General features: G+C 39.6%; 1 protein-coding gene across 2 annotated transcripts in view; it reads right to left on the reverse strand.

Moving 5' to 3' along the window:
- Positions 1-12,218, reverse strand: part of LOC129657645 (bifunctional heparan sulfate N-deacetylase/N-sulfotransferase 4) — a 284,882-nt gene that overhangs the window by 35,731 nt on the left and 236,933 nt on the right. For both annotated transcript variants that reach the window (XM_055588031.1, XM_055588030.1), the window contains exon 6: positions 6,634-6,816. In XM_055588031.1, coding sequence (XP_055444006.1) covers positions 6,634-6,816 — 183 coding nt within the window. The remainder of the gene's footprint in view (positions 1-6,633; positions 6,817-12,218) is intronic.

Genomic DNA, 12,218 nt, shown 5'->3' on the forward strand with positions numbered 1-12,218 from the left:
TCTGATGATGATTTTGATTCATCAAGTATGAAAGTATTATAATTTTTTTTTCTTCTGCTATCTGCAAGTAGTTTTTCCATGATGAAACCTTAGTAAGGTACTTGTGTGGAGAATTTGACACCTGACAAGATTGTGTTTGCAACTGATTGACGGGAAAAGAAAAATCCATGACTTATGTCACCATTTCTGGATGTCAGAATGTCTGACAGCCTTGTGTGATCAAAAGAATGAAATGGTTCATGGTAAACTAAAGAACTAAAATACTAAAAGAATTAAAATCATGAGGAATTACCTGAGTATTTGGGAAGAATTTCTGAAAGGCTTAAATACTATATTCGGAATTAAGAAGAGAAATGTAGTGCTGCAACACGTGAATCCACATGGTGAATAGGAAAAATGTATCAGATGATGATGAAGACTGGCCTCTGCTCTGAGTGTGAAGTGATAAAATTGTTCTGGCTATTTCACCGGAAAGGCTAAAAGATGAATAAAGGGAAGTGAAGACTATGAAATTATAGAACTCTTATTTCCCCAGCTATGGGGATAATTACTTATATATCAGAGTTCCTTTAATCTCAGGGTCTCACCCACAAATAATTTCTAACACTTTTTCTTTTAAGGTCTCACGTTTTCCCCCCATAGCCATGAAGCTACTCAGGGCTTCCCTCTCTCATATCTAGATTATTACCTAACTTCAGCTCCTCCCTGTTCTCATTTGTCACGGAAAACAAACAAACAAACAAAAACTTCTGCTATGATCTCTTTTGGCCAACACTTAAAAAAGTATTTCCCGCTCATCTTCAAAACACACTTGTTGCCTATCAAACCCAAATTACTCTGACAGCTCGCAAAGCTTTCCTACTGGCTCGCGTGTGCTCCTCGAGGTCACGTCCCATTATATGCCTGCTCTTACCAAGAACCAAGTGTGCCATTGTCATTGCTCTTTTGCACACAAAAACACACACCCTCTGTGTTTGCTGATACATTTGTGACACTTTAATGACAGTAGCTATGGTACTATGCTAGGTTCTAGATTACGAACATCTTACCCCTTAAGGTTTGCATGAGCCGGTATATGACAAGTACAGGTGTCTGCAATACCATATGGTAAATGCAATACTAGAGTCATAAATAAGGCACAGAGTGAACAAAAAGGGGGAAAATATGAAGACAAATTTATGATGTCATTTTGTTCACATAACCAGTAGCTATAATGGTTTGTAAATTCCATGAAGGCAAAGACCTTTCTTTTTATTATACAGATATTTCAAAAGCATTGTTTGCATAAATTCACACTGAGTACTCCATCCTGTGCTTCTGAAGTCACAAGGTATTCCTGATATTTCGTTCTACATAGACAGCCAATGATAGAAGTATATTTATTTTTCTAAACATAAAACTACCATCTTGGTGTGGTTGGGACTAAAGTGGAGTTCCAGGAATAATAAGGCAACTTGAGCTTCAGTTCTGAGTTGTCCCTAATAAGTCAAGTAACTTAGAACAAGACATTGCACCTCCTCGGGTGTCTAAAATGGATAGGTTGAGCTAGATGCCCCACTGCCTCTTGCTGTTACAATCCTTAATTCTCTGTGTCAGCACCAACTTATAGAATCTACAGTGTTTGTATCACTAGACCATGTGATTTGTTTATGTCATAGACATTCAGATCTCATCATTTCTAAGCGGGAGTTAGATGATTTCCCAGCGAGAATCTACCAAGGTGCTAATTCCCTAAGGTTGGCACCCTGTGGCTTTGTTCCCCTGTTTCTTTACTTTTAGGGACACTGGCCTGGAAAGAGACAAGCTGCAGCTCTTTGAGCATTCCCTTGGTCACACAGGCGAGCAGGAATCCACATCACGCTTGGCACATTTATTGAAAGTGAGACCCTGGAGTGACTGACTGGAGATTGAGACTGAGCTAACCTGACAGCTTGAGAGCTTAAAAGCATCGATTAGTGAATGTTCAATGATCTGACCTTCCAACTGCCTCCATGTTGGGGTTTGGGTTTCTATAATGGGAGTTAAAAAAAAAAAAAGAGGAAACCTTATTCCTTTATGCTTTATAGTGATTATTCTACCCAAACAAAAGGGGCATGAACTAATAAGAATCCATGAGTATAATTTTAAGAATCTTACACGCCAGGGACTGCACTGAGGTGGATGTACTCTAGGGATCGAGTTCCTTGTGTGCGCAGTACATATTCTCATGTTAAACAACTTCAAAAGAATCCACTTCCAGTGAAGGGAGAACATTCTGCGTTGTACTTTCCCTGCTGGCCATTGACAGATATTCATATTGCACTTTTTAATTAGGTGACAAAGAAGTTTTCACATATCTGTTAGTTGGTGCTAATGAAAATCTACATAAGGAACCAACGGAAATTAAATAGCTGTTAAGATTATCATTTTGCGCGTTTTCTTTTTATTTATGACAATAAAAAAGCGTGAATTGAAAATCTAAGGAAAGATAACAGTTGACTTTTTAAAAGTGAAATACACTAAATAAAAAGACATGTTTATATTAAATATAATACAGTATCTGCAACATTTAGAGAATGTATAGTAGTGCTGCTGCTGCTGCTGCTAAGTTGCTTCAGTCGTGTCTGACTCTGTGTGACCCCATAGACGGCAGCCCACCAGGCTCCCCCGTCCCTGGGATTCTCCAGGCAAGAACAACGGGAGTGGGTTGCCACTTCCTTCTCCAATGCAGGAAAGTGAAATGTGAAAGTGAAGTTGCTCAGTCGTGTCTGACTCTTAGCAACCCCATGGACTGCAGCCCACCAGGCTCCTCCATCCATGGGATTTTCCAGGCAAGAGTACCGGAGTGGGGTGCCATTGCCTTCTCCGGTATAGTAGTGACAGAGATACATAATATTAATTGATCTTATCTCTGTAGGGTTGTCATGAATGGACTGTAAAACCTTTAATTAGTGTTGGTTATGCTTATGTGTGGGGCTTCCCTTGTGGCTCAGGTAGTAAAGAATCTGCCTGCAGTGCAGGAAACCTGGGTTCAATCCCTGGAGAAGGGAATGGCTACCCACTCCACTTCTTGCCTGGAACATTCCAGGGACAGAGTAATGTGACAGGCTACAATCCATGGGGTTACAAAGAGTCAGACATGATTGAGTGACACTTTCAATTTCAAGATTATATATATTTTGTAAAATTAAATTGATGCTGTTCAAAGGACACAATGATAATGCTTATAGCTGTTTTGTTTGCTTGCTATTATAAACATGAAATGAGAAGAAGAGAAAACCACCATAGAAAGGAAATCAAAAGTATTGTGCCCTTATCTTCACTAGACCATTTGCAGTTTTCTGGCTTCCCTGGTGGCTCAGATGGTAGTGTCTGCCTGCAATGCAGAAGACCTGGATTCGATCCCTGGGTCGGGAATATCTTCCTGGAGAAGGAAATGGCAACCCACTCCAGTACTCTTGCCTGGAAAATTCCATGGATGGAGGAGCCTTGTAAGTTACAGCCCATGGGGTCACAAAGAGTTGGAGATGACTGAGCAACTTCACTATTTCACTGGATATCCTTTATGACTGGAAAAGTTTTGCTTCAGTGAGTCTATGGTTCTCAAAATCTCATATATGTGAATATTTTCCTGTTCAACTTAACTGTATTTCTGTTTACTAGTCTTTGTTTTCTTTCTTAAATACATTTGGGAACATATGGAATGTTAGTTAATAAGAAATGTTTACAACTTCATTTTTCAGTTAAAAGTAACCATATAAATAGTACAATTCATGTGTTAAAACAGGAGACTTTTATTTTATTTTATTTTTTAACAGGAGACTTTTAGTAAACATTTACTCTTGAGTATTATTTAAATACTCTTATAATAAGCTATGTTTTCATAATAGAAATATAAATGAAAACAGCAACTTAAATTTGTGAACTATCTGATGTCTTTTCTGATTAATTATATCATTTATTAAGAACTCCTTAGGAATTTACCTCTATGATGCTATTCAAAATTATAACAGTCACACTTACAAATGTCTTTTTTTCTTTGTGTATGCATGTTTCCATGTCTTCCAAAGTGATGCAGTTCTCTAAGGAATAACACTATTTTCTTTTTCTAACTTTCATTTATACCCCTATTCAACTAGCACAGTATTTCATATCTAACATTTGATCATTAAATTTAAAACCATCATATTGACCAAATCTTACTGGAGCTGATGTGTTTTTGATTATGCTCATTTCCAAAGAAAACAAGTACTGTCACTGAGATGGAAAACTAACAGTGAACACAATTATTTATTTTTTAAAACTCATATAGCATTAAGATGTATAAATTTTTCATTTAAAAAAGCATTTTTTTCCCCTCTGAAGATAGTAGAGTTTGGGGCCACTGACTCATTTTTAGATCATCTATGACCTTTGTTAAGTTGGCTACTTTTTATTGTTCCTGTACCATGAATTATAGATATCTTATAAATAAAAATATGTGAGAAAAGAATTGATTTACCATCAATGATTTGTCAAGTTTATAAGTATGTGAGCACTTTTAACTACCATTTATGGGACACAAGGTTTTGCCTTTATGAAATTCAACATCTGTGTAGTATGACTATACACATTATAAAAACTATGTTTTTATTTATCTGTCTGCTTAACATATACACCAAACTGCTGAATAAATCATTAAAATAAAGTATGACTTACAGTAGCTGTTTTAAAACAGATTTAAAAATATGTAACACTGAATAAAAATAACAAGAAAATGTTCTATTGACTTTGAGAGAAAGCACTGCATTTTATTCTTCTTTGAATTTTCTAGAGCAATTAGCCTTGCCTTATACATAGGAGATGCTCAATAAACATATGGAGGATTTTTTTTTTTTTTTACCATATAGACACAGAAGGGCATGTAACATGAATTATGGAATAAAGAGAAACACAAGAGAGGGAGAGGAAATGGTAAAAAGTGTGTTTCACAGTGATTTCTCATTAATGAGGATGCTACTCCTCTACTGACTACTTAGCAGGGGACCATCTGATCTGCTCTCTGCAGTCAGCTTATTGATTGTGTGGGTCAATGTAATCTGATGCATAAAGAACCAAGAAAGTAGAAGGTAGCATTTTTCTAGATAAATGGTAAGAAGCAGCTAGTTTACATTTTCATGCCCTGAGGCTCAGGTGGCTCCCACAAAAAGTTGAATTAAAACTGACAATTCTTTATCAATAGATAGAATCTGTATGGGCTTGAAGCAAAAATTGCCTTTCCTTTTCTATTTAGACTATCTGTGCTGTACACGTACATATCAAGGTCTAGTTATAGGCATTTAGATTATGGTGGCCCTTGATTTCCGTCTTCCTAGACATGTACTCTGTGTGGTCAGATGCTCAGTTGTGATCGACTCTTTGCAACGCTATCCATGGACTGCCTACCAGGCTCCTCTGTCCATGGGATTTTCCCAGCAACAATGCTGGAGTGGGTTGCCCTTTCCTCCTCCAGGGATCTTCCCAACCCAGGGATCAACCCGTGTCTCCTGTGGCACCTGCATTGCAGACAGGTTCTTTTCTGCTGAGCCACTTGGGAAGTCCATCTTCTTAGATGATAGGTCCTGCCCCAGAGCCACAGATGCGAGGCCTTGCACCAAGGCCACAGAAGCAGAGCCCAGAACCAAGGTCACCTCCAAAGCTGACTAAGCCCCTTTGTAACTGTTACCAAAAGCCCCCTGGTAATCACTAACAAGCTTGCTGACTCCCAGTTAGGCAAAGATGCCGACTTCAGTAAACACGCTATAGCACCCCAACCAATCACCTAATGCAAACCATCCAGCAGGAATTTCCTTTGTCCTGAGGCTATAAAAACTGGCTATTAACTCACAAAAATGGTTGACTCTCCCAGGCCTGGCAGGAAGTGTTGGCCCACTGTGCTCGCAGTGCCCACTTTATCTCTGCTGTTTTTTCTTGATAAACTTCCTCCTTTCTGAAATGTTCTATGTCTGGAAATTCTTTTCCAACCTGCACTTGGACTGCCTCAACACTAGCTGCTGCTAAGCTGCTAAGTCGCTTCAGTCGTGTCCGACTCTCTGCGACCCCATAGATGGCCTCCTACCAGGCTCCCCCGTCCCTGGGATTCTCTAGGCAAGAACACTGGAGTGGGTTGCCATTTCCTTCTCCAATGCATGAGAGTGAAAAGTGAAAGGGAAGTCGCTCAGTCGTTTCCGACTCAGCGACCTTGTGGACTATAGCCCACCAGGCTCCTCCGTCCATGGGATTTTCCAGGCAAGAGTACTGGAGTGGGGTGCCATTGCCTTCTCCGCAACACTAGCTACCTAACACCTAACCATTTTTCCTGCTAGTCAGTGGCCACGCTAAATGCAAGTCAAAACGATTAGCTCTGAGAAAATACCAACAATGAAACAATATCCTCTAGGCAAAACTTCCAAACCAACTGACTAACAAACAAAACCCCAGAAAAACAAACCCCAAATGCAAATAATCCACAAAACAAATATAAAGCATTATTGAAGAGAATACAACTAGTGGATAAAAAAGAAGTTTGTGTTAAATGCCAGCTATAGTATTTCCAGCAGAGTTTCCAACATCAATTCAGCGCTCACAAATTGCTAGTTTTTTTCTTTCACCCCAGGAGAGAATGTTCAGTGTTACCTGCCAGAGAGGATCTTTTTGCTCAGGGAAGAGCTCAAAGTACTTGTGCGCTAGTTGCACTGGAGGCAGAGTTTGCAATTTCAGGTTGGTCCAGCTCTGAACGAAGTTGGCCAGGTTCACAAAGGTGTACAACCCTAGGCGGTCATTCCCATAGTTTGACAGATGGGTCATGAAAATGCTGATCTGAAAAATAAAAATGACCAGAAATATCATATGCATATGCTCAAAAGTGGCATGGAAGCTCTAAGAAGAACTTCACCTAAACGTGGAATTTTATAAGAAGTACAATTATCATTTTAGGTGGTATTAGGGACTGAATCGTAGTCCCGCCCTCCACATTCACATGTTGAAACTGTAACTCCCAATGTGACTGTATTCAGAGGTAGGTTCTTTAGGGAGGTAATTCAGCTTAAATGAAGTCATAAGGATCCTAGATTGATGGTCTGGTGGTCTTATAAGAAAACAAATACCACAGTGCATTCCCCGCCTCTCTCTCCTTTTCTCTCTGTCTCTCTCTTTCACTCCCTCCCTCCTGCAATGCACAGAAGAGAGGCCAATTGGGAACACAGCCAGAAAGTGGCTGTCTTTAAGTCAGGAAAAAACTGAATTTTCTGGCACCTCCATCATGGACTTGTAACCTCAAAAACTGAGAAAATAAATGTATGTTGTTTAAACCACCCAGTCTGTAATGTCTTGTTATGGCAGTTTGCAAGCTAAAGCTGAAACTCCAGTACTTTGGCCACCTCATGCGAAGAGTTGACTCATTGGAAAAGACTCTGATGCTGGGAGGGATTGGGGGCAGGAGGAGAAGGGGATGACAGAAGATGAGATGGCTGGATGGCATCACTGACTCAATGGATGTGAGTTTGAGTGAACTCTGGGAGTTGGTGATGGACAGGGAGGCCTGGAGTGTTGCGGTTCATGGGGTCGCAAAGAGTCGGACACGACTGAGAGGCTGAACTGAACTGAATACTGGTAGAAAGTCACACATATGATTTCTATTTCAAAGTCACTTTTAAACTCACTCTAAAAATAAAAATTGAAATTGGGATAAGCCAACCTCATTGTTCATTAAAAGTATAGTGTTACTTTACATATTAGCTTTTTTCCTCATTGTGGAATCAACACTATCAAATTCAATAATCTAATAACTTCCAGACTAGCAAAGAACCAGAATCATTCCAGTTTTAAAATTAAACAATTGTTTCAGAACTTTTTTAGTCTATATATGTATATGGGTTGAAATGAAATCAAACTTAAGAATACTTATCTTTTTGTGGTCTAATGAGGAATTTTTACTGCAATAAAGAAACTGTTAATGTTTGCACAGCCACTGATTGCCTTTAGCCAACTACTCTTCCATACTTATTACTTTTTTATAACTTTTCTTTTCTCAGGATTAACTTTAAATATATTGCAGCATTTGGGTATTGTGGATCAGAGTCTAGGAAAAAGTAAAAATCTAGATTGATTGCTCTTGAGAGAGCAACAAAAATTTGAATGTGATTAAAGATATAATCTTATATACAACTCATCAAGGATTGCAGCTGGAATGAAAAAAATAATACCAAATAAAAGAGAACTTGCATAATCTTGGTCTAAACTGAAGAAATTACAAATGCAACTCATTAAAAAGGGAGCTCATCATTTTCTACCATAGACAATACTTCTACTTGTTCCTCAACCTCATATACACATGTAAGCATTTTAAAAATACATTTTATTATTTACTATTTACATATATATTTTGGAACAACGAATACAATTATTTCATTAACTTCATGAGAAAAGTAAGAGTAATATCATGTAGGGAAGACATCTTTCACCTTAAAAATAGTAGAGCTTTATTGGGTTACTATCTAAAATATGAATTACTATCTAACTCAATGAAACTATGAGCCATGCCATGTAGGGCCACCCAAGACTGATGGGTATTGGTGGAGAGGTCTGACAAAATGTGGTCCAATGGAGAAGGGAATGGCAAACCACTTCGGCATTCTTTCCTTGAGAACCCCATGAACAGTATGGAAAGGCAAAAAGATGACACCGCAAGATGAACTCCCCAGGTCGGTAGGTGCCCAATATGCTATTGGAGAAACAGCTTCAGAAAGAATGAAGAGGCTGAGCCAAAGCAAAAGCAAAGCCTAGTTGTGGATGTGACTGATGATAGAAGTAAAGTCTGATGCTGTAAAGAACAATACTGCATAGGAACCTGGAATGTTATGTCCATGAATCAAGGCGAATTGGAAGTGATCAAATAGGAGATGGCAAGAGTGAACATTGACATTTTAGGAATCAGTGAACTAAAATCGACTGAAATGGGTGAATTTAATTCAGATGATCATTATATTTACTACTGTGGACAAGAATCCCTTAGAAGAAATGGATTAGCCCTCATAGTCAACAAAAGAGCCTGAAATGCAGTACTTGGGTGCAATCTCAAAAACAATAGAATGATCTCTCTTTGTTTCCAAGGCAAACCATTCAATAGCATAGTAATCCAAGTCTATACCCCAATCACTAATGCCAAAAAAGTTGAAGTTGAATGGTTCAGTTAAGACCTACAAGACCTTCTAGAATTAACACCAAAAAAGATGTCAACTGATATGAAGAAGAGGTGGCAAGAATACACAGAAGAACTATACAAAAAAGATCTTCATGACCAAGATAACCATGATGGTGTGATCACTCACCTAGAGCCAGACATCCTGGAATGTGAAGTCTACTTAGGAAGGTCACTACAAACAAAGCTAGTGGAGGGGATGGAATTCCAGTTGAGCTATTTCAAATTCTAAAAGATGATGCTGTTGCACTCAGTATGCCAGCAAATTTGCACTCAAAAGATTAAGTGTCACGCTCATTATGCCAGCAAATTTGGAAAACTCAGTAGTGGTCACAAGACGAAAAGGTCAGTTTTCATTCCAATCCCAAGGAAAGGCAATGCCAAAAATTGTTCAAAGTACTGCACAATTGCACTCATCCCACACACTAGCAAAACAATGCTCAAAATTCTCCAAGCTAGACTTCAACACTACATGAACTGAGAGCTTCCAGATGTTTGAGCTGTATTTTGAAAAGGTAGAGATCAGATATCAAATTGCCAACATTCGTTGCATCATAGAAAAACCAAGATAATTCCAGAAAAACATCTACTTCTGCTTCACTGACTATGTCATAGCCTTTGACTGTGTGGACAACAACAAACTGTGGAAAATTCATCAGACCACCTTACCTGCCTCCTGAGAAATCTGTATGCAGGTCAGGAAGCAACAGTTACAGCAGGACATGGAACAATAGACTGGTTTCAAATTGAAAAAGGAGAACGTCAAACCTGTGTATTGTCACCTTGCTTATCTGACTTATATGCAGAGTACATCATGTGAAATGCTGGGCCTGATGAAGCACAAGCTGGAATCAAGATTGCCGGGAGAAATATCAATAACCTGAGATATGCAGATGACATCACCCTTATGGAAAGCGAAGAAGAACTGAAGAGCCTTTTTTTTTTTCTTTTTCTTTTTTCCTTCTTCTTAGCCTTTTGATGAAAATGAAAGAGGAAAGTAAAAACCTGGCTTGAAACTCAGCATTCAAAAAACTAAGATCATAGCATCTGGTCCCATCACTTCATGGTAAATAGATTGGGAAACAATAGAAACAGTGAGAGACTTTACATTTTGGGGCTCCAAAATCATTGCAGGTAGTGACTGCAGCTGTGAAATTAAAAGATGCTTACCCCTTGGAAGAAAAGCTATGACCAACCTAGACAGCATATTAAAAAGCAGAGACATTACTTTGCCAACAAAAGTCCATCTAGTCAAAGCTATGGTTTTTTCAGTAGTCATGTATGGATGTGAGAGTTGGACCATAAAGAAACCTGAGTACTGAAGAATTAATGCTTTTGAACTGTGGTGTTGGGAAGACTCTTGGGAGTTCCTTGGACAGCAAGGAGATCCAACTAGTCAATTCTAAAGGAAATCAGTCCTGAATATACTTTGGAAGGACTGATGTTGAAGTTGAAGCTCCAATAGTTTGGCCACCAGATGCAAAGAGCTGACTCATGAGAAAGACCCTGATGCTGTGAAAGATTGAAGGTAAAAGGAGAAGGGGACTACAGAACATTGTTGGTTGGCATCACGGGCTTGATGGACATGAGTTTGAACAAGCTCTGGGAGCTGTTGATGGACAGTGAAGCCTGGCATGCTGCAGTCAATGAGGTCACAAAGAGTTGGACACAACTGCACGCGTGAACTGAACTGACTGATCTAAAGTATATGAAGAATTCAAACAACAACAAAAAAACACCAAAAAAGTCCAAACAACCCACTTAAAAAATGGACAGTGGGTCTATATAGACATGATTTTTGGAAGAAGACTCATAGATAGCCAAGAAGCACATGAAAGAATGCTTTGCATCATTATTGCTGCTGCTGCTGCTGCTAAATCACTTTAGTTGTGTCCGACTCTGTGCAACCCCATAGACGGAAGCCCACCAGGCTCCCCCATCCCTGGGATTCTCCATACAAGAACACTGGAGTGGGTTGCCATTTCCTTCTCCAATGCATGCAAGTGAAAGTGAAAGTGACGTCGCTCAGTCGTGTCAGACTCTTAGCGACCCCATGGACTGCAGCCTACCAGGCTCCTCCGTCCATGGGATTTTCCAGACAAGAGTACTGGAGTGGGGTGCCATTACCTTCTCCGTACATCATTATTCAGTTCAGTTCAGTCGCTCAGTTGTGTCGGACTCTTTGCGACCCCATGAACCGCAGCACGCCAGGCCTCCCTGTCCATCACCAACTCCTGGAGTTCACTCAGACTCACGTCCATCGAGTCAGTGATGCCATCCAGCCATCTCATCAACTGTCATCACCTTCTCCTCCTGCCCCCAATCCCTCTCAGCATGAGAGTCTTTTCCAATGAGTCAACTCTCCTCATGAGATGGCCAAAGTACTGGAGTTTCAGCTTTAGCATCATTCCTTCCAAAGAAATCCCAAGGCTGATCTCCTTCAGAATGGACTGGTTGGATCTCCCTACAGTCCAAGGGACTCTTAAGAGTCTTCTTCAACACCACAGTTCAAAAGAATCAATTCTTTGGCGCTCAGCTTTCTTCACAGTCCAACTCTCACATCCATATTAGATGGACCTTTGTTGGCAAAGTAATGTCTCTGCTTTTCAATATGCTATCTAGGTTGGTCATAACTTTCCTCCCAAGGAGTAAGCGTTTTTTAATTTCATCGCTGCAGTGACCATCTGCAGTGATTTTGGAGCCCCCAAAAACAAAGTCTGACACTGTTTCCACTGTTTCCCCATCTATTTCCCATAAAGTGATGGGACCAGATGCCATGATCTTCGTTTTCTGAATGTTGAGTTTTAAGCCAACTTTTTCACTCTCCTCTTTCACCTTCCTCAAGAGGCTTTTTAGTTCCTCTTCACTTTCTGCCATAAGGGTGGTGTCATCTGCATATCTGAGGTGATTGATATTTCTCCCGGCAATCTTGATTCCAGCTTGTCCTTCTTCCAGCCCAGCATTTCTCATGATGTACTCTGCATATAAGTTAAATAAGCAAGGTGACAATATATAGCCTTAA

This window comes from Bubalus kerabau, chromosome 7 (assembly GCF_029407905.1).
Source record: "Bubalus kerabau isolate K-KA32 ecotype Philippines breed swamp buffalo chromosome 7, PCC_UOA_SB_1v2, whole genome shotgun sequence".
Lineage (NCBI taxonomy): Eukaryota > Metazoa > Chordata > Mammalia > Artiodactyla > Bovidae > Bubalus > Bubalus kerabau.